This window comes from Serinus canaria, chromosome 11 (genome assembly GCF_022539315.1).
Source record: "Serinus canaria isolate serCan28SL12 chromosome 11, serCan2020, whole genome shotgun sequence".
Classification (NCBI taxonomy): domain Eukaryota; kingdom Metazoa; phylum Chordata; class Aves; order Passeriformes; family Fringillidae; genus Serinus; species Serinus canaria.
Window position 1 is genome coordinate 13,273,580 of NC_066325.1, and position 22,835 is coordinate 13,296,414.

The 22,835-nt window shown below is 50.1% G+C and overlaps 1 protein-coding gene across 1 annotated transcript in view; it reads right to left on the minus strand.

Moving 5' to 3' along the window:
• The window catches only part of VAC14 (VAC14 component of PIKFYVE complex), a 59,177-nt gene that overhangs the window by 24,119 nt on the left and 12,223 nt on the right, over positions 1-22,835 (minus strand). The window contains exons 11-13 of the mRNA XM_009090682.4: positions 16,698-16,842; positions 16,337-16,402; positions 6,877-7,030 (exon numbers count right to left, since the gene is read on the minus strand). Coding sequence (XP_009088930.1) covers positions 6,877-7,030; positions 16,337-16,402; positions 16,698-16,842 — 365 coding nt within the window. The remainder of the gene's footprint in view (positions 1-6,876; positions 7,031-16,336; positions 16,403-16,697; positions 16,843-22,835) is intronic.

Consider the following 22,835-nt stretch of genomic DNA (forward strand, 5'->3'; position numbering starts at 1 on the left):
GGGAATTTTGGGCTCAGAGGAACATCAGCACAGTGAAACATGACAAAAGGCATGCAGGAATTGCAGCTATATGGCCACAGTGAGTTCACATCAGCCTAGGTCCTTATAACTGAATCACAGAAGGAACCTTAAAGCTCATTTAGTTCCAATCCCCCTGCAATGGGCAGGGACGCCTTCCACTAGACCAGGTTGATCAGAGCTTCATCCAATCTGGCCTTGAACACTTACAGGGATGAGGCAGCCACACCTTCTCTTGGTAACCTGCGCCAATCACCCTCACAATAAAGAATTTCTTTCTAATATCTAAGCTAAACATATTCTGTCAGTTTTACACTATTATCCCTTGTCCTACCAAGGGCTACAGCAACCTTCTGCAGCCCAGCATGCCAGGCTAACAAATCCTTTCCCCAGATTCCCTTCACAGACTGGGGTAGAGCCAGGGACACAAGCAGGCTTCCTGGTCATCTAAGTCAATACCAACATCTGTTCCCCCAGCCATGAGTGCCAGCTCGAGCGGAGCACAGCGAATGTCTGCAAACCCCCAGCGCATCCCTGAGCGCTCACCAGCGGCTCAGGCTGTTCCCATCGCCTGCGTGGCCACACTATAAATCAACCGAGACAGGCAATTAGGGATCTATATTAAGGCCCTTATAAATATATATTGTACATCACCCTGGAACATTCAGGCTGTCTGGCTGCTTGATGGGCTGAGCTGTGTCGAGACCTATAGTATCCAAAGTGTCCCCACATTGCTCCGGGCGAGCATGGCAGACTCCAACACGAACTCAGATTTTCCTAACTCAGCCACAAAGTTCTGAACTTCACCCTGGCATAAAACATAACTTCTATTAATTTACTATAATTGGTTTCAAACTAGTCTTAATTAAAACCAGTGTGGACTTGCTTAACTCCATTGAAACCAAATTGAAATAAGATTGGAGCAGAATTGATTCCTTTCTGAAGCGAGCTAAAGCTGGGTAAGCTGGTTAAAGAGTATCCACAAGGGTATTTGCGGTGGTTCAGCTAAAATGATTTACCGCAATCTCTAATTGAAGCAATTTCAGCTCGGATATAGGGAGGGTAAGCTAAGAGTTGGCGAGGCCAAGCATCCTTCCCACCCGAGTGCCTTCCCCAAGGCATCATGTTTCCAGCTCAGCCCAGAGAATGATCTCCCTCGGCTCTTCTGGGAGCAACAGGGATAAACCCGGCGGCAGCCGGAGCTGGTCCATGAGCCCTGAACCGGCCCGAGCGCCAGCGGCGTGGGAGTCGGCACTGCCAGATGGTGCTTGGCGAAACCCCGGGCAAGCGATGTGGGAAATCTGCACAGCGTCTCCCCCCGGCAGCCTTCCCCAGGATGTTTTGAATTTTAGCTTTTGCAAACACGGAGTGGTGAAGCCTCACAGAGCAAGATAAAAATAGAGACGTAAAAAAGGCAAATCCTCCCCTCCTCCTCCAGAAAGCCGGCGCAGGGCGTAGCTGGAAACAGATGTGAACATGTCGGCAGCTCAGCTGGGCTCTGGAAAACCTCCACTCTCGCCTTTCCAGAGCACAGGATGCTGCTGACGAAATAAACCCACCAAAATTCTACATTGCACAGCCAGGGGCTGTGCTCAGCCTGGTTTTGCCTGGACACACATGGATGTTTCTCCCCTACCCACCTGGCTAAAGAGCCATGGGTTTGTAATTCCTGAGACTTCGACATCTCGACAGAAAGGGGGTCCCAGATGAGTTGGGGTACATATTCTGATGCCAAATGAGGCTTTTGCTGCTCCTTGCTCTCCCTACCTTTAGCAGGATCTGTGCTCATGGCTGCCTTGGAGGAAGGCAGCAGGCAATGATAATCCTGATGGTTTTCCTAGTAAGGGTAGCAGTTCACTACTGCCCCATTTTTCTTTGCTAAGGTAAATCAATAAGCAAAAATGCAGCCAGGGTATAGCTCAGACATTGCTCAGGAACACAAAGTACCCAGCAGAGATGCAAAACAGGAATGGATAAGCTTCATGGTGAGCTTAGAGTGGGTTGAGGCTCCTGCATGGAAAGGTGAAGTATACAGAATGCAGCCTGAAGGAATGAGCAGCAGTGGGGTTTACTGGGCTGTTTTCACACCAATATTCACTCTGCTAGTTTGTTTTTCACCTCATTCCTCACCTCACCCTACAAATTCCTCACCTCACATCTTTGGGAAACTGAGGCAGCATAGCAAAGTAACTCCAAAGAAGGCTTGGCTACGAATGATTTATCTACACCATCAACTTCTCCTTTGTCCACCACTACAAATCAGTAATCCCAGCTGTTATTTGGGAACCCCCAGGCTTTTTGGCTGGCTGTAAGCTGTGACCATCTCAGGAGGGATGGATACCTGGAGGCATGCCAGGCGAGTTAACACTACATCTGGATGGTCTCTCCTGGGGCTTTCCACGGCATCCCAGCTCCTCTATTACACTGCATCCAGGAAAAGAACCAGATCATCCTTTCTTTTAAATTCCTCTCTTTCCCAAGAGGCAGAAGAACATTTTTGACAGTCAACACTCCTGAACAGCTTCATGCCAGTAGGAAAAAAGATGCACCAGACACCAAACATCAGGAACCAGATTGCTGAGTTTGGAGCACTCAGGACAGCCCTCTTTTCTCCTGCTTGCTTGGCTCCTCTGGTCCCTGCTGTCACACTTTTGATTGTACAAAAACTGTTGGACACTGGCTCCTTCAAGAGCAAGTGGTTAGTGGTGTGATGTCATCTGCCTCATTGCCTTTTGTGGGGAGGATGAGTAAGGAAGGGTTTCACTTTTATCCTTCTCTAACACTGGAAATAGCAGTTTAGCAAATCTGAGCCATCTGACAAGAAGCCACCTTCTCTTTTATACCTTTCATGGACCTCCTGCACACTACAGACTCTCACCTGATGTTTGCAGAGGATGCCCTAACATTTTATGGACTGTCTGGGGGGACCTTGTCATACGCTGCCACCTCTGTAGACCTATGATGACACAATTGAAGCAAAAGGGAGTGGTTTGGCTCACTGAGAATAAAATCCCCCCCAAGATACGTCAAAAGCAAACCCCAAACACAGAATATCTCCACTCTGGACAGAGCAAGACTGAACTCAACAAACTAAATTTCTCAGGGACTTCTAGCAGTCTCCTCCAGAGTAATCCACTGACTCTATGGGATATCCATGGTCTGCCAGTGGAAACCAGTGACCTCAGGCACATTAATGACTCCACATATGCAGTCAGACTCCCAGTTAACATCCTATAATGTGAGGTGCTCAGAGGGTGCAGCATTGTCCCCACCACCTCTGGCAGGAAGCCCAGCAGGAGAGACTGGACCAAGTTGGACAGGAAACAAAGGGTTGTAACTGCTTCACCTTACAAAGCTGTGCAGAAAGGAAGGAAGAGATGTGTGCAAGAATTACCCTGTGCAAGACAGCAGCTGGTCTGGCCTCCTTTTGGAATGAGCTTTTTTCTCTCTGTAGACGAGGCTGGAGGGCTTCCACCTATCATGGTATGGTTTGGTTTGGGAGGGACATTTAAAGGCCATTTAGTCCAACCCTCTTGCCATGGGCAGGGACACCTCCCACTAGACCAGGTTGCTCAGAGCCCCATCCAACCTGGCCTTGAACACTTCCAGGGATGGCACTTCACATCTCTGTGCAACCTCTTCCAGTGCCTTGCCATACTCACAATGAAGAATTTCTTCCAATACCTAATCTAAAATTATTCTCTTTCATGTTGAAGCCATTCCCTCTTATCTTGTCACTCCATGCCTTGTCCAAAGTCCCTGTCCAGTTTTAATGGAGCTCTTTCAGGCACTGGAAGAGGCTCAAAGGTCTCCCTGGAACCTTATCCAGGCTGAACAACCTCAACTCCAAGTATGTCTCCTTAGCAGAGGCGCTCCAGGCTCTGATCATCTCTGTGACTCCATCTGGGATTGCTGTGGTCCATGTCCTTCCTGTGCTGAGGACCTCAGATCTGGATGTAGTCTTCCAGATGGAGTCTCACCAGAATGGAGTTAAGGCATAGAACCACCTCCCTCCCACACTCCCAAAGCAAACCAGGCACTGGATTCCCTTTTTACTGACCAGACTGGCATTTGCACAATCAAAAACTGGGGAAGCTCTTGGGCACAGCCCTGTAGCCCTTATCCCTGGAAAAGTGGGCAGAAGATACCCAGGTGACACTCCTGGAGGCCAAAACCAGCCACCCTCCCCCAGGGCAGTTAGAGCAGGTCAGGAGGAGATGCTGGGTCTCCCCGGCAGTGCTGAGCTGGGCTGGCCCCAGTTCATTGTGCTTGGAGAAGGCGTCGAGGGCAGCTGACCTTACGTAACCAGAGAACAAAGTGGCTAAATAAAAACTGGAGCTGGGAACGGGCTGCGGAAGTGGGACACGGCTTTCCTGACTAATCAACCAGCATCTGAAGGAAACCAAACTCAATGGCAGGGAAACAACTGCATAAACACATCCCGAGGGAAGAAAGGGAGAGAGAGGAAACACGGGGAAGACCGTGGGGGCACTGGCCCCTTCCACCTCCACTCCTGCCCTTAGTGCTTGGCTAGCAAAGCCTGGAGCACCAGGACAGAGAGCACAGCAGGAAATCTGCCATGAGCTCAAGGATTTCAAAGGGTGACCTTGCTTGTTTACCTGCAAAGCAACCAACTGAACATTTGGAAGGGCCTCTGGGAGAGGAGAGGATTTGGGCTGGGATAGCTCAGCAGCTCTCCTCCCACTGCTGGCTTCAATGGCAACTCAGTCTGAAGTGGATGAAGGGAATGGAGAGATTTAACCCTGGAGAGAAGTGCTGGGACCCTGCAGCTCCCACTGTAATGGGGCAACAGCAACTATCCTACTGCCAATACAGCACAGTCTGAACCAATGCACCCTAGGGAACCATCCCATATATCCCAGTACAAAACAAGTGACTACAGAAAGGGGGGCACCCTCTCTCCCTGTTGCCATCACCTCATGATTTTTTGCCTGGGAATGGCAGAGTTTTGGCTGACTTGCTCTCATCACCTGGGACCATGCTCAGACAGGGGGATTTCCACTGGCCACTGTCCTGCTCCAAAAAGTCCTCCCTTCAAGCAATCCTCTGGCAAAAGGAGTATTTTTCAGGAGCCTCTGATTTTCCAGGCATAATCCAGGAAGGTTCTGGCCCAGCTCTGACCCTCAATCTCCCTGGGGGAACTCCCCAGCAGCCCATCTGGTCTCAGCCTTGGGTGGTCAAAGCCAGACGGGACTGGGGCCATGATAAACGCCCAAGGCCAATGAACCAGATCCTTTTTCCCCTCCCCAAAAACATCTGCCTTTGGTTAAAAGCCAATGACCCTGCAAAGCTCAGCTCCAAATAAATTCTTAAGGAACGATTTTCTGGTGCATTATAGGGAAGAGGAAAATAGGTGAGGAAGCCAGAGCCCACTAGGACCTGCGTGGGGGCAAGCTGTCCCACCCTGGGGCAATGGGAGCTCTGGCTCCAGCAGATCTACTCCAGGAGGGGAGAGCCAGACTCTTTTTAAAGGTTACACTTGAGTAAGTGAAACCAAGTTGCTCTTCCAGATAGCTAACAGGGGCCGCGGCAGTCGTTAGGATCCACGCCATCCAGCCTGCTATTTTTAGATCATCCAGAAGGAAGGAAACCTCAGACAACCATCAGTGCGAGCTGAACTGCAGCTCCTCAGCTGCTTGGCCAGCACTGCAGGAGCTGCTCCACCCAGGCTGTCTCACTTCTGACAGTGGGAGGATGGATGAGACTTGCAGAAAGCTCAGGGAGGTCACCAGCTCTGCAACTCTCACCTCTCCATTGCAGAGATAAAGCTGCCAGCAGGAAACAGGTAGATCCGTGGGGGAAAAAAACCAACAAAACAAAACAAAACAAAAACAAAAAAAAAACACCAAAAAAAACCCAAAAAAAACCCAAAACCAAAAACAAACAAAAAAAAACAACCCCACCCTGAACAGCCACAGACCTGAGCTGGTTGCTAGTGCAGACATTTATAAGACCAGGGAGGGGTGAGTGATCCAGGATGTTCAGAGAAAACAAAGTCTGGGGATGGGAAAGCAAAGCCTCTTACTCTGGTGGTGATTTTGCAAGGCCCTGTGGCTGCATCCTGCACAGGGAGAGGCAGCCTTGGCTCAGTGCTCGGGTTGCAATCCAAAGCTCACATGAAACGTGCTTTTGGCTGGGACGACCTGGCCTGGGGAGTACAACAGGGAGGCCCTTAAATAGCAGCAGAGGCGGAGAAGAAGAAGCCAAGCAACTGTAAAGCATGAACCACTGACAAGGAAAGGTGAAAAAAATTTCCCCATGTGCAAGATAATTAATGAAAGGTTATATATATTTTTTTTAATCTCTCAAGTCCCCAGAAAATAGGATCGTCCCTCTTCCATCTCTCTCCTGAGGTTTTGCCAGACACTCAGAGCAACATAACAGTTCATAGCCAATGTGGGCAGCCTGGCACAGGGATCCCTCTGCAGATCTATGGATGTTTTGGAGATCTGGGATTGCAGCCAGCATCTCATCCTGCACCGATTCTAGGGCTCTGAGGGCTTTCACAAGGAGAAAAGAGACTGGAGCCCAAGATCCTATAAAAAATACGACAACAACGACATCTCTCCACACTGGCCTCTGGGGCATCCTGCTGCTAAACCGAGCCCTAAATCCCCAAAACACAAACCAGGGGAAAAAGCAGCAAAAATAAAAGCAGCGCCCTGGTCTGTGCCATGGCAGACTCGATTCCCAAACTATGCTAGGTGGGGATGAAGACATTGATTTATTACTGTAAAATAAGCTTCTCCTTTTGCCTGAGCAAACCTGACTGGTGCCATGAACACGGAGAGAGCCCAGGAGCAGGGAGACACGGAGCTGTGGCACAGGGGCACTCACTGGAGGAGCTCAGCTGGCCAGCCCTGGCTGGGACATGAAGCTCCACTGGGCCAGGTCGCACATCGGAGCCATCGGAGGGACCATGACCCTCCTCTGTCTGTCCTGCTGGGGAAGAAGCGATCTCAGCCAGCAATTCCAGGTCCTTCAGGATAACCTGCGGAGAGAGGGATGGTGCAGGGTGAGCTTTCTTTTCCAAATCCACATACAGAAAGGGTGAGGTCAGAAGCAAACACCAAATCCCAGCACATGGGGAAAAGTATAGTAAAAGAGGGCTACCTACAAAATTCCAAGTGGAAATTTCAAATGTTTGCAGAGGGGATGGGGAAGGAAAGACAAAAGAGAAAAAAACCCCAGTTTCTGCTCTGAGAGTCCTGAGGAAGCATATGAAATGAAACCAAATTTACACAACCAGGAATAGTGCTTGCTTTCCCTTTGTCCCACTTTGTAGAAGTCTGGGAATTGTGTTCCCTTCATAACCTCATAACAGATTTGGGACAATCCCAGCAAGAGCACAGGGATGTTCTGGGAGCACATACCAGCCAGCTCCCCTCTGCAAGGCAGCATCCCAGGGAAGGCTCAGCTCAGGATGTCAAGCCAGAGCAGCCATGCAGATTTCATAGCTCTCTTTCCAGAAGTCACCATCTATATATAGCACTTCTGGAGAAGCTATTACTGGGTGGGTTTTTTTTTCCATCCCCAACCCTTCTCAAGTCTCAGGCTATTTTGGGTCCCCCTTCATTCAAATGTCCTTGGGTTGAGATGTTTCATGAGCCGTCCCTGATGCTCTAAGTGAAGCGGGGCTGTGCAGAGCAAAAAGGCTGCCAAAAAGGGTCAACTGCCACGTCTTTACTCCTCAGCATCTGGCACAGCACATCCCAACCACCCTCTGCCCACCAGCACAGTATCCCAGGCTTTTCCTGTGCTCTCACAATGCATCTTTCTGAAGAGCTGCAGTTATTTAGGAGTTTTAGTTTTGGAGATAACAAAGAAAACCCCTCCCCCTGGAAAAATAAAAAGCCAATTATGGTTGTTTTTCTTTTATCATGCTGGAAAATACAACCTCTGAAAATCAGAAAGAGGAGCTCCTTGGTTTCTTTTTTGCACATATATCTTAAGCTGAGTGCATTTCTGGGGCTTTTTTTTTTTTTTTTTTAATTAAGGCTGATTTTCAAGCCCCCAGCAGCCTCAGAGTATGCAGTGTGGTGTCTAGGCTGTGTATGGTGTAGAGGCAGTGGTGAGGAAGCAGCCTGCCACAAACACCACAAGGCTCCAGCACGCTTGGGAAGACCCTGGGCCTATAAACATGATTAAGTCTCAACTCACAGCTCCCAAAGGCAGGAAAAAAAAAAAAAAAGACAACTTGTACTGCTGTCTCTGAAGAATACAGCACCTCTGTGATGCTGTCAAAGCTGGGAGCTCACTGTCAGTGTGGGAGGACCCTGCCATCACCAGCCTTCATCCTCTTCCAGGAAGAGAATTCTGTGGTCCCTGGCAGAGGGAAGACCTTGGTCCTCCCTCCCTGCCTGGATTTCAAGCATCTGTGGCTCAGACTGGCTGTGTTTTGTTTCAAGTGGAGGATGTCCCTGAGCAGAGCTCCTGAAGCCTGATGTAGGCTCTCTAGTGGCTAATCATGTGACTCAGCTGAACTTGCAGCTTTTGAACAGGGACCAGCTTGGTTCTCAGGCTCTTACACTGGGGAAATAACACCCATAAAGGTTTCCAAGTCATGTTGGCTGAAACTGGCAAAGGGACTCAGGGCTTGGCTACGAGGGCTGGCAGTCAGGCAAGAGCCGGGATTCTCATTCATGTGGTGCATTTTGCCAAACCCCGCACAACCAGGAGCTGAGGCACTGTGTGGCTGATGTACAGCATGACCTGGCCACTCATGACTGCCTTCCTCCTGCACTCACTGCTGCCCTGGTGCCCCCACCCAGCCACATCATTCAGCTTAGTTTTCACCAGCAGCTCTGACAACCTGAGGAAATATGACCAAGCCCTCAGGCTAGGCAGGAAACAACCCTGCTGTATCCCAAAGCTTTCAGAGTCATGCCTTTAGGTCAGATCCTTAATCCAGCCTCTCAGAGCTGTGTCACGAGCCCCCATCTCTGACATCCTGCTTGGGCTCAGGATGCTCTGGCCAGGGTAGCCAGGGCAGCAGTGACCAGCATCACTGGAAGGTATGCATGGATCTCACAAGCTTTGGCCAGGTTAAGGAATATCCCCCCTGTGGTAGGTTACAGGCAGGAGGTGGGAAAAGCAGCATAGGCTGAATTTTGCCACTGAAAAACACAGAGGAAATAACAAGCAGGAGGGATTGGTACATGAGCATTGTGAGGAAGAGCAGGCAGCAAAGACCTGGGGTTTTCCAGCCGTGGGAAAGAGGCAGGAAGCTCCAGCTCCCGCTGATTCTTCCCGCATGCTCTGGAGAGGGTTCCCAGCTGGGGACAGAGGAAAGGCAGGAGTGCTTGGTATGCACTGCACATCCCTGTGCTGAGCAGAGCTGGAGCTGGCGGCTGGTTTTGTGTGAGCCAGGAGGCTGTAAGAAAGCAATATCCTGCCATTGCCATGGCAACGGCTGGCTGCGCCAGGAGCGAGCTGGTCCCATCCGTCAGGAGCCCAGCGGCCCTCGGACCGACAGCGCTGGAGCACGAGGGCCAGAGCCCACCCCAGCTGCCAGGCAAAGGTGTGATCCTGACAGCCAGCCTGGAGGATCAACCCCCAGGGGTGTTTGCCTGAACCGAGGGGATTTCTGGGAAGGTTTCCCAGTGGTGATGAGACATAGGACAGTGTGCCCTGCTGTGGGCAAATGTGTGCCTGGTTAGTGTAAATAGGAAGGAGCAGGAGAAGCAGCGTCATGATGGATGGGGAGACCTGCCCAATGTCTCAAGCCATTCCCAGCAAAGGGATGAAGAGCAGCATGGAAGAGGACGAGCTCTGGGTGGCCGGGGAATGAGAAGCAGGTTTCCAGACAGTTATAAATAAGCAGGTATTTCTCCTCTCAGCGAATAGGCAAGATTTCTCCCTGCATTGCTTCCAGAGCACAGATTTTGAGGGCACGCACAACTGTCAGCTTCTCCAGATCTAGGTCAGGTTAATTTGCCGCTTGTTCTGGTTGAATGGAGTCGAGACCAGCTCTGCTGGCAGTGGCATGGGGGGAAGCAGCCCCTGGATGGTGTGTGCTCAATGGGATGCACCTCCCTGTGCGTGCAAAGCAGTGCCTCGGCGCTCCTGAAAGGGGGGAGCACTTGCCTCTTGTCAGAACACTGGGCTGGCCTCAGCCCGAGGAAGGGGAGGGGATGCCTGGATGGCAGAGGAAGGGGAGGGGATGTCTGGAGCCCCAAATGTGCTGCAGACCCCTCGGAGTGCGACAGCATCCCACAGCACATGACAACTACTATGACACCAGAGCAGGCTGCAGCAGCAGCTCCTGGGACACATGCAGTGACAAGGGTATGGACTGGCTCCTCAAGGTATTGTCCTTGCTGGTATTTACAGATAGGCTGTGAAAAAAAGGAATAAATTAAAATGCCTGTGTGCAGCAGGGAGATGCTCCTGGATGGCCTTGGATGTCCTAGTGGACATCTAATATTCCCTGGGCAATGAAATGGGGCACTCCAGATCAGGTTATTCTTGCCAAGGAGAAGACGGGAATTCAGCTGAAGCAAGATACTACCAAGATAGAAAACAAGAACATTAAGGGCGGCAAAGCACTTCAAAGAGGCCCAAAAATCTGGGAGGCTGTGGAAACCCCCATGGCATTTCCAGGATGGGCAACACAGGTGGTGGAGAGAGCCACTGGGAACAAGGAAAAGCCAAGGATGCTGCTGGTTGCTTCCTCCTTCTCCACAGCATAAATACAGCCCCATTTGTTTTACATTTTTCCTTCTTCCAATGCTTTTATCTGTAGCCAGGGAAGGAGGTGAGCATGGGCAGGCAGTCCTGGAGCCAGGAGTGGCCAGGAGCAAGGCTGGCCGAGCCCCAGACACACACAGTGTGAAAAGCAAACTTGTGTTCCCCCTGCCCTGCCTCCACCAGCTTTAAAGACAGAAAAAGAAAAGAAAGCCCATCATTAATCTTCCCACACCAAATTAACCAAACCTCTTTTTAGGTCCCCGACACAGCAACTTTTATCCTCTGATCTTGCCAAGATCTACTTTTTTTGCCTTCCCAGGAGAGGATGGGGAGCAGAGGGAAGGCAGAAGGCCTGGGGGCTTCTCCTCTTCTCCTCAGGGCAAATCCTGCCAGGTCACGCTTACATATGCTCACAGCACCAGCAAATACAGCTGGCAGTGGGGGAAGGCACTTGGTAATAGAGCTACAGCCATCCCAAAACAAGCTGGAAGCTGAAAACTCCCTGCCCACCCTTCCTGCTTTTTTAAATCCCCCAACTGTCTCTGCTACTGGGGGTGTGAGGGCCAGGCCTGCAGTGCCCAACACTGTCACAGCTCAGAGCACCCCTTTAAATGTGTTTAATTAGTGCATAGGGAGCTTAACATGCCACCTGATGCCAGTCAGGACAGGATGCCAAGGAGGTATTTCATAGAATCACAGAATCCCAGAATATGCTGAGTCAGAACAGACCCACAAGGATCATCGAGTCATGGAATCCTTCAGGTTGAAAAAAAAATCTAAGATCACTGCATCCAACTGCCACGCTCACAACCAAACCATGTCCAAGTGCCACAAGTGCTATTGCTTCCTGCATTGAAGAGCAGGGAAGGATGCAACACAGGTCCAGCTGGTGGAATGGGGCTAGAAAAGCCCTGGAGTAACCCTTCAGGCCTTGCTCTGGGAGGCTGGATGCCTGAAAACCCTTTAAACTCAACACCCACAGTGCCAGAGCTCATGACACGCAAAGGGTTTGCTTTTATTTGCTGTCTCTCACCCACCACCTCCCTCTGCACAGAGGGAACCAGGCACCCAAAGCCCGACTCACCAAATCTTGCATCCTACATCTCCATCCCACCCTAGACCCTCTCTGACAGAGATTGCCTGTCCTCCATGGCAGATTTGTTTTCTGTGGTTTTAGTCTGCTCCATAATTTCACCCAGGAATGCTACAAGCACCACCTCAAGCCCAGATTTCCAGTTTAACCCAGTTCCTCACTGTACGCATAAACTGCATACACATATGTATATGTAAGCTAGGAAATTGTGGTCTGAAACTGGGGCTAAGCCAAGAAGCTCCCTATGGATCATATTCCCTACAAAGAAACTTCCTATTCTGCAGGATGCAGCGCACAGATTATTGTTAAACCAGGTGGTCTTGAGTCCACTGAGAAAGCATCACCCCACTTCTGCTTACAAGCTGCTTCCACTTATGGCAAACCAGACTAACTGCATTTTCCACTATCTGACTGGAATTATGCACATTTCTTTATACCCCATTTCAGTCCCAAGCTCACCCTCAGGGTCTCTCTTGAAAACAAGTTGCCTCCTTGCTTCATCACCTCATAGCTTTGAATCTCCCTCCAGAGAAGCTTTACTACCAAAAAAAGTTTAAATAAAGTCAAGCATACATATATTGCAGTTCTCTTCTTCGCAGTCTTTAGCTTACACCTCTGCTTTCCATCAGGTCACAATATTTCAGCTGTGGCAGATGAAAGGCCAGGAGCTGGAGGACAATGGCTCTAAACCCAACAGAGCAAAGCTCCATACCAAGCCACACTAAGTCAGCTACTTGCTTTGGCACAAGCCTTCGTTCAGTGTCATTGTACTGGGATCGGGTGCGACAGAAGTTCGCCAGGATTCAGTGTGACAGCAGAGCTCAGAGCAGGGCAGAGACCTGGCTCTGAAACCCTGCAGTGCTACAGCAAGACACTGCAGCAGGACATGCAAAGGAAAGAGATGACTATCAGTATACCACCATCCCAGGGTTTTCTTCTCTTCTAGTTTAATACTGGAAACCCAAGAGAGGGTAGAAGGGTAGAACGTTTCAGCTTCTTGTGGGAAGCTGGCTTGAGGGCCATGTAGAGGTTCAAGTACATCACAGAATCACATAATGGTCTGGCTTAGAAGGGACCTATAAAGACCATCTGGTTCCAATCCCCCTGACATGGGCAGGGACAACTTCTGCTAGATAAAGTTGCTCAGAGACCCATCCAGCCTGAACACTTTAACAGATGGGGCAGCCACAGATTCTCTGGGCAACCCATGCCAGTGTCTCACCATCCTCACATGGAAGAATTTCTTCCTAGTAACTCATCTAAACCTGCCCTACACAGTCAGTAGCAGCCAAGGTTTAGTTCACTCTCTCTAGAGAAGGTCACCAACTCTTGAGGAGACTTCTGAAGGAAGTGCTTCTGTACTCAAAACCTTGCTGAGCCACTGGGCAGGTTTTCATGCTAGCAGAGTTGAGAAAGCCAGAGTCTATCCTGCTTCACATCAGACACCAGCTCCACCTCATGCGTCATTCCTGCATGACTCAGACAAAAGTCCCAGCACAACTTTCAACCCCCAACAAGATTGAGGGGAGCAGATAAGCAAACAGGAACATGTTCAGCCATAAAGAAACCATTCCATTTAGGAGCCGGAAAAAGGAAAACAAAGCAAAGAAAGAAAGTGAGTAGCGTCACTGCTTCACAGTTTTCTCATAGATGCCTCAGCTCCTGTTGTGCTCACTTCAGCTCAGTGCCTGGATCCATTCAGAATCCAGGGAACTGAGAGACCATCCCAAGCTGCCTTTGCACCATGAACTTGCAGAAGGAGGCAATTGAAGAACATGTCCTCTTTTCTGCAGTGCCTATCAGCAGTGGTGCCTTTAGCCTGCAGGTGGAAAGGTGCCACTCACTGCTCCCAAACAGCATTTCCTAACTTTTCCTCTTTCCTAACATCAGTTTTTCAACCAGGGCAGCAAGGCTCCAATAGATGAACTGAGCATACAGCGCAGAAAAACCCACTCCCAGCAGGATCCAGTTATGTCTTGTGAGGAAGTTTTCAACCACATCAAATTTTAAGCAGGGCTTTTACAGATTGCCTTCAAAACCAGGTCTCAAACGCAGGACAGAGCATCTCCCTGTCAGGAAAGCACAGGAAGCAGCATGAGGCGACGCAGTGCAGCAGCACAGCATCTGACAGAGAGGAATCCTGGATCCTGACTTGTCTACATATCAAAGGGAACTGCCTGCTTCAGCTTTGCTCCAACTTCTCTGTGCTGCCTTTGTGAATCTTAACTAGGTCTCTTGACCATTTCCTTAGGAGAATTGGGTAGGAAGGGGAATAGGAGAGATGGCAGAGATGACTCAGGACACTGCAGATGCATCATGAGTTACTGGCCTCTGTTCAGCACAGTGGAGGTGGTGCAACACCCTCTGCTACTTGAATGATACTTGAATGACAAAAACGGGTGAGAACTTAAGGGGCATGCATCTGGCTCCATCCAGCATGAGTCTTCCTTTGCTTTGAGCTTGATTATTTATGGCAATGCAGAGAGAGACTGAGAGCAGCTCAGCAAGACAAGACCTGAAAAATAAGGTGCCTGAGTACAGTCTTTCAGTCTGATGCACAGACTAGCACTGACCCTCTGAAGCCAGACTGTCCTTTGGTGATGAGCTGGAGACAAACAACTGCTCCAGGGCACATCAGCAGAATGACAAGTAGCCTTCAAACTGTGTACAGGGGCCAGGAAAACTCTGGGCACTACAGAAGGATGTTCAACCTTGGTGGGAATAAAGATGATACTGACACTGCTGCTGAGCAGGTTGCCTTGGGGAGGGCAGCATCACAGGACAAAGCACAAAAACCCTCTGAAGATGTGTGTGTACCTCATGCTACACCACACAATGTGCACAGCCCTATCTGGAAAGAGGAGGGAGATGCTTCCTCATCAGAGCTGATGTTTAGCTCACATAGGCCCCCATGCTGACCAGGTGATGCCCAGGCTGTTATCCAGGAGCTTTGTGAGGGAGGGGTCACAGCCTGCAAGCGACATGGGACAATATGACTGTGCACACAAATACTGTACTGGCTAAGCAAGCACCCCACATCCCCTTTTCTAACAGGCACTGACATAGCAGGTCAGTTAGCTCAGAGTGCCCTCATCACTCCCAAAAACGTCTACCTCAAAACCTCCCTACTATTTCAGTAATTTCTATTTCCTCTGCAGAAAGCAGCAAATCTGGTTGACAGCCAGCTGAGTGGTGGTGTTTAATGGATTGACTCGTCTATGGATTTCCTTACAAAAAAAAAAAAAAGCCACCTCCAAACATTTAAATAAATAGAAGCCAGGATTAAATAAATCAGCTTAAAATTACTTTTGAGCCATTCCCAGTTATGTCACATGGAGGAAATGCACCACCGGGTCCTTTCTTCACTGTTTTTTTCAAATATTAATAAGCAGTGTAATTGCAACATGACTCACAGAGATCTCCTGCCAAGCTGGAGAGACTATCTGCAAGATGCAGGCTTTCTAGAGCGTTGCAAAGGCAGATGTGTGCTCGGGGACTCTTTTGGAAAGGTCTGCATTGCAAGCAGCAGGGGATGGAAAATGGCCAGGCAGTTGCTTGCCTTTGCAAGTCATTCCCTTCCCTCCTCTCTTAACAACCCCCTTACACATGGGATTTATTGCAGGATTGGGGTTTGGTGCTCTGAGCATGTAATGCACAGAACAGCGTGTGATTTTTATTCCACGAGGAAGGTCTGGGATGAGAAACCAGCCAGGATCATTTGTAGTTCTGGGCAAGAGGATCCAGCTGATGGTGGAGGCTCTACTAGTGCCTGGGCCAGCTGTGGGCCATGCTGGCCTCCCACCCAAGCACTGAAATGCTCCATGGAACAAGACCACCACAACTGAGATGACTGGAACCAGAGAAGAGGGGTGAAGAAGCAAGACAAGGAAGCAGGAAAATGGTGCAGCACCTTTGGAGGTGGGAGATGAAGAGCTCAACAGCAGAGCAAGGTGGCTCAGGTTGCTGTGTGATTATTCTTGCTCACTTCCAAGCTGAGTGGTTCCCAGCCAGCCTGATGCCACTGGGCATCTACTGCAGCCCTACCAGGCAATGCTGCTGTTGCTGTCCAAGCAGTGGGTGCTGCTTAAATGCCTCATGAATATGGATTTGGCAGTGCCAGCTCGGACACAACGCCCCTTGCATCTTTACAGAGGCTGATGCAAAGCACCTGAACTCCCACTCAACAAGGTTCTTACCATGACCCCAGGCCCATGGGTGATGCCCCATCTGCCTTCCCAGGCAGGCAAAAAGGATTCTTAGGAGCTGCTTTGAATGATCAATTCTCAGAGATAGAGAACAATGTTTACACACCAGAGAACCCCCAAGACAGTAGGATTTTAAGCTGGGCAAGTACCTGAAGGCTCTGCATTGGGTATTCTTCAGTTTGGCCAACAGGGTAAAACCCCACAGCGCCAACACTGGACAAACCTCACAAAATATCTCAGTATCATTAAAAAATGCAAAACCCAGCTAGATGTAGAGACAATAAGCTTCCAGGATTTTTGCAGCACCTACCTCATCCGACTCATCTGAGAGGGTCCGCAGCAAGATAGGGAAGAGGCTGTCGGTGTGTCGGAACATCTGGAAGCAGAAGGATGGGTGGCATCAGTCCTACATGGTCTATCCTGGTCATGCCCAGCCACAGGATACTTGCCCTGAGGGAGGCTGCCAAGAGCTTCACCAGCACTTTCAATCTGAGTTGGAGAGCTCTTCTTCCTCAAGCTATGGGGCATCTGGCAGCCAAAGCCTTTTCAGAAAAGGCAGGTGGACACACATTTGCAAAACTACCAAGACAATTACAATTTGCACTGCTATCAAGGCAGTGGAGCAGGCTGGGAGCTGACAAACTCAGTTGAATGCTGAGTCCCCAACTTACCTTACGAGGAGTCTTGATGTACAAATGGTAAAGCCATTTCAAGACTGCAATTCTTGTCATCATCCCAATGGATGTATCACTAAGGTGGTAGTCCAGCACCTGAACTATCCCATCCAGGTTCAGGGTCACCTGTATCCTCTCACAGCTGCGTGGAAAGAAAAGAGGCTGGTTCAGTGTAACATCCAACTAATTCCTCCCATGGTGGGGAAGTCTATAACACTCCAGAGGCTGCATCAAACACCTCAGCTCAAACCCTCACTAGATACAACTCACTAGATCAGGTTGCTAGTCCAGCCAGGCCTTGAACATTTCCAGAAATGGGCCATCCACAACTTCTCTGTGAAACCTATGTCAGTGCCTCACCATCCTGTGAGTAAAGAGTTTCTTCCTAACATCTAACCTAAATCTCTCCTAGTTCAAAACTGTTCCCCCTTGTCCTATCTACCTATGTAAACAGTCACTCTCCTTTCTTATAATGCTTTGGAAGCAACAGAAATCTTCAGTGCTTTGAGTGTTACCACTTTTCCCAAAGCAGCTGGTACCTACACATGGGAAGGCACCACTCTAAATAAAAACAGTAGCACGGCTGTATGAGAAACTGGTCCATAGTGCAGCTGTCAGATTTGGGTTCAAAAATTAGAGATCCATAAAATACACTCAGAATCCACCTCAAGGTTGACCAGCTCAATCACCTTTAGAGAATATTAACCCATGTGTACTCAAACTCCAAACTGATGAACTCATCCAGGTTCTGCTGATCCCAGTGGATTTGTGCTGAGAACTGCAGGTGGTGTCCTGTCTGGTAGTGAGTTTGGAATGCAGCTCTCTGCTACAATCCTGCCTTGAGACCTTCATCTTGCTTCCCAAAAGCTATCCCAAAAGATCAGGATAACCCTTCATCATAAACAAGAGATGAAAGGAAGTAACTCTCTTAGTTCACCAGGACATCGTCTCTGTTAGAAATTGACAGCTGTTGCAGACTCTTAGCCCTTGGTCTCCCGGATTTTCTCCCTAATAGCTGGGACCTCCATTGGGACAGGTGACTCCAACACAGAAATTGTCACGATACAGCATTTTTATGTGCTGATTGTGATCCTGCAATCTACCTGATGGTTTCCCACCTCCTTGACAGCAAGAATATGAGAAGCATCTATCACAGGAGACTCATTTAAGGAGAGATAATGGTTAGAACCAAGATGGTTGGAGAAGACCACCAAGGGAAAGCTGCACTCAAGAGCCACGTCACACCTCTGGTACCCAAAGTACTGAATTATTCAAGGCTGGACCAGGCTCTTGCTGATTTTTCCAGCCTGCACAGAGCTGCCGTGCATCTTGTTCGATAAGAAATCCTAAGGGGCAGATTTCTCACGGTATAATTTGCAAGTAGAGCTGTGGCTTAATAGGATTTGATCTTCCCCAGGACACACGTTGTAAGGGCGAGACGAGGAGGCTGCAGCCCCTCAGAGCCCTGTGGGGATCTGACTGCTTGATCTTCCTCACGTAACAGATGCTGGGGGCTGCAAATTGCATTTCACTTTGATGTTGAAAACAACAGCCGAGGGCGAAATGCTCAGACACACAGAACTGAGGGGAAGGAGGGACCCAGAGCATGAGGAATTTGAGAGAGATGTCCAAGGGAGCAGCATCCCAGTTCACTTAAGCCAGCCTGAATGAACATTGTATTTGGTTTTCCTACAAAACCATCTCCCGTGGCAGCTGCATAGCCTGCCATGCTCCCAGTACAGGACTTCAGATGGAAGAGGAGAATGAAACCTTGACCCAGTAGCACCTCCACACCAAATAAACACATTGCCTGCACAGGATGGGGAGAAAGAAACCTCAGGGTAATGCAAGTTTTCAGAAGCAAGAGGCCAAAAGGACAGCACAGAGAATTGGTGCCTGAAGCTGGGCAGTTTGGAGGTGGCTTTGATGCTGTCACATCCCACCAGCTCAGTGCTGCTGTGAGATAAGTGGGCAGGATGCAGGGTGCCATGGGTTGCCACAGCACTGCTGTCTGCTGATGCTGGACTTCTAACAGCGCAGTAGAATCTTGCTTCTACGAGCAGTTTCCAATCTGGTTTGTGCCACAATCACTTGTGGAAACCCTTTTTCCATCACTGCTTGTGATGCAGTACCTGGGAAGAGCCTGGGTGGCTCAAGCCAAAACGTACCTGAGTGGACCCAGAGGTGGTTGAGAGCACCTTCTTCAGGCTGACCTGAAACCAGGCAGCCCCCAGCCACACTGTGTACCACTGCCCTGTGGCTCTGCTGGGCTCAGCTCCCACTAGGACGGACTGCAGCTGGGAAAAGCTCCTCACTAGCTACCCTCTGTCCACAGCTGCTCAGATAAACCTTTTAGGGGGGGCTGGGGGTAGAGAAGCAGCTCCTTTACTCAGCACAAAACCCAGGCACCACCATGAAAGGAGAGAGGTCTGATGAACATGGGAAATTGGGCTAAAAACCTCTCACCAATCCTCTGGGATAGAGTGGCACCAGACTGTCATGGGCTACCCCCCTTTGCAGGGGTTATGGCAGCAGCTGAGCGCTGCTGCAGCTCCAGAGCCGGGCTGGCAGCTCAGCCTGGCTCTCCCTAATCCCCAGGCAGAGGGAGCAGCAGTAATGGCATTGCGTTCATGCGATCCCCTGGGCCTGCCACGCCGCTCCCAGCGCCGGCATCTGCGGCAGGGCAGATGTCAGATGCAATCACTTCCATCTAACCCACTACCCCAGATTCTCCTCCCAAGGATGAGCCTGGCCCTGGCACCGCCCCCGCTGCTCGCCTGTGACAGTGAGAACAGCTTTTAGGGCAAATTGAGCAATGATGGGGGCTATGCCAGGCTCTCACCTCTGAATACTGGGAGTCTTTGCTCAAGTTCAGTGGGGGGGGGGGGGCAGAAGACCCATCCCACAGCACATCCCATTTCAGAAAGCACCCTTCAGCATGGGGACTGAGTTTACTTTCCCACTACATTCAACCCACCACAGTGTTTTTCACTCCATGTCCTTTATCAATGCATTTTCTCACTTCTCTCCTTTCTTTAAGGGCTTCTGCCTTCTCTCTCCTCAGCAGTCACCTTTTCTCTGCCAATGTCTGAGCTGTCATCTTTCTCCTGGCCTCCTGCCTGGTCCAGCTGCTTTCCTGACCCCATCTTGAGACAAGTTTAAGGTCCAGGCCAGGATCTAGCCTTTAGGCAAGCCCAGCAAAATGGCCTTGCCAAGGGTGGAAATATCCAGGTTCTTTCACTGTGGTCCAAGTCACAAGGGCAGCTCCCATACAGGCTGGCAGCTGCGCTGCTCAATGGGCTCAAGCCAGTGGCCAGGAGGTAAATAGCTCCTCTCTGCTATTGGTCCCACAAGCTGTCACTTTCTTGTCCTTCACTGCTCTCATTTCAGTGCTCTTGGCTTCCTTCTGCTTACTGCAGTGTACAAGATCTCCCAGGGAAGCGATGAGGCCAAGGTCTAGGCAGAGGCATCCAGTCCAGCAAGCTGGAGATCACTGTGACAAGGGCTGGGGCAGTGTGCCTGGAGTTCCCCTCCAGCTCACCCACCCAAGCACAAAGTGGAAGCAGCAAAGGGAAGCAATCTCCTCACTCCAGGCTGGAGAGAAGGGTCAGTAAGAGCCACCCTGGACTTAAAAGCTATGCAAAACAAGCTGCTAGAGAATGGGATTCCAAGGCAGGCTTGGTGCCTTAGCTCAAAGCAAGCCATCATGCTGTTTTCAGCCAACCATCCCCTGGGTGCTGCAGAGCACCCAACACCATTCCTATCCTCCACCAAAGTATTCCCACCTCCATGAGCTCCCCAGATGCACCTTCAAGGTGCATCAGGCTCTGGGCATGGGGGTACAGCAACTTCCAGCATGAGACAAGCAGCAGCTATTTTAGCTTTGTAGGCAGCACTAACTACCACATTTAAAAGCCTGGTTTAATTGCAGGCTTGGGCAGTTCAGCCACGTGGCAGCCACTTGCCCCTTCTGCAAAGCAACACACAACTTTACATGTTCATGTGCTGCTGACCACCACCTAAGGCATGAAGACTTCCTTGCCCCAGGAAATATCACAAAGGCTCTTCTTGGAGATTTCATGTCCCTTATCTAGTTTGGTGAGGGACTGTGATCCCATCAACCTTGTCCCATCACGCAGACAGCCTAAGACTGACAGCTTCCAGCTGTGCCCGACCCTCTGCCCAGTAGCACCATCAGGAAGTTGTCTCAAACTGTCCAGGTTTTGTTTTGAAACACCAATGCAGTTACAAGAGCCTAAAAAGCACTTTCCAGCTGTTTTAGTCCACTGACGCAGGACAGACATCTGGATCTTCTCCTGTGGCAGCTCAGACCAACGGAAGGAAGCCCAGGCTGTGCTCCAGCAGCCATGCTTCCACCTCCCCTTCCTGATCCAGGCTCACACCAGCTAACACAGCAGCAGCATGCTCAGCCAGGCCATGAGAAGGATCCAGTGCCTTTGAAATGTGGTTCTGTTCCAATTCCAGTGACAGTTTTTGCAGAAACTAGAAGTGGGGGCCCCCATCTGGATGGGGAACCCCAAAGCCCCTCCAGCCCTGCATAGTCAAGCTTTCCCAGCAGCCAGACTCTGTCTTGGCACAGACACAGTCTCCATCTCCTAGTGGATACCACCAGGAAACTCCCCCCAAGTAAAGCTGGCAAATACTTGGGAAGAATTTTGAAACATGTTTTAGGAGAAAGGGGGTTGCGTGTGTCAGTTTGTGGCCACAGGAATGTGCCCAGCATCCATGTGTTGAGCAGTCAGGCCTTGTCATCTTCTTGCATGGCATCTTCCCAGAACATGGCCCTCTGCAGACACCAGGCCATGATCTCCTCTGCCCCCATTGACCAAGGTCATCCCTTCCCTGCTGCAGCAGGACTGTCCCTCTGCAGCCAGCTGGGGAGGGCAGGGGAAGGGGGCGTGAGAGCTGCATGCCTGGCGCTCGGCCATGCTCCCTCACTTGATAGCTGGGGGAGGGGGGGGAAGAACAAAAACAGAAGCAGAGTGACTTCATCTTAAAAGGCAGCTGCAACTTCCTCTGTTTGAGGCTTTCCAGCTTTTCCCAGCAACACAACGGCTTCCTGCAGTCCTGCCTTGACACCCAGTGGGCATTCAGCATGCTGGCAGCTGCTGCTCTCTGGTGTGAATTCACTCTGGTGTGAATTATGGCTGCTGATGGCCACGGGTGCCAGCTCCCGCCTTCCTCCGGCCCCAGCCAAGCCAGACAGCCTGAGCAATGCATGGAGCACCAGGCAGATGGCCAGGGCTCCTGTCAGCCATGTACAGCCCTTCCCCAATCCTGTGTCAGTCCCCCACAAGAGACGCAGCGGTGAAAATGATTCAGGTCCCAACACGGAACCAGCAGAGAGGTCACATAGGGCAGGTAAACCCCACGGTGAAGCCTGGAGTCTCCTGTAGAAAAGGGCAAAGGAGGGCTCACAAAAAGTCTCTCTTCAAAACCAGGCCTCTTAAAGATGTGGAGGGTCTTGCCTTCTGCCCCAGATGGTTTTCCCTGGTGGTTGAGTTGCTGACAGAACATTTCAGCTTAAGAAGCTGTTCTCCTTCCGGCTCTCAGTGACACTGGGACAAGTCATCCCAGCTCTCCCTGCTTCCGACCCTCTTCAATTTTCATTCCCTCTCCTCCTCATGTACAAGATCTTCAGCAGAGAGCTATGGTCATCACTTGTCCACCTGACTCAATGCCTCCTCTTTTTCTTTCCCCACCCAGCTCCCCACTTCAGCCCTATGCACATCTACTTCTGCACTTGCTAAACTTCAAGGGCTGAGCAGGGTCAGGACACACCAACCACAAAAAAACCAGAGAAAATAATTTAACCACCATAAACCAACATTTAAGTGCCAATGAAATGACCTGTACTTCCAAGAGAGAAAAAAAATTAAGGGCATCATTAAGACCAAGGAGTAGCTGGGCTGTGCAGAAATACAAAAAAGGAACAGAGAGTACAGACCATCAACTTGAACAGCTGATGCTTACACTGCTCTGCGATGTGTTGTGATGGGTATCATGCTGGTAGGATGCAGCTAAAGCAAGGCAGTCCTATTTTGGGGATCACAACAACAAATAAAAATAAGCATCAGCACAATTAAAGTGTTGGAAATCACTACCTCTGAGTAA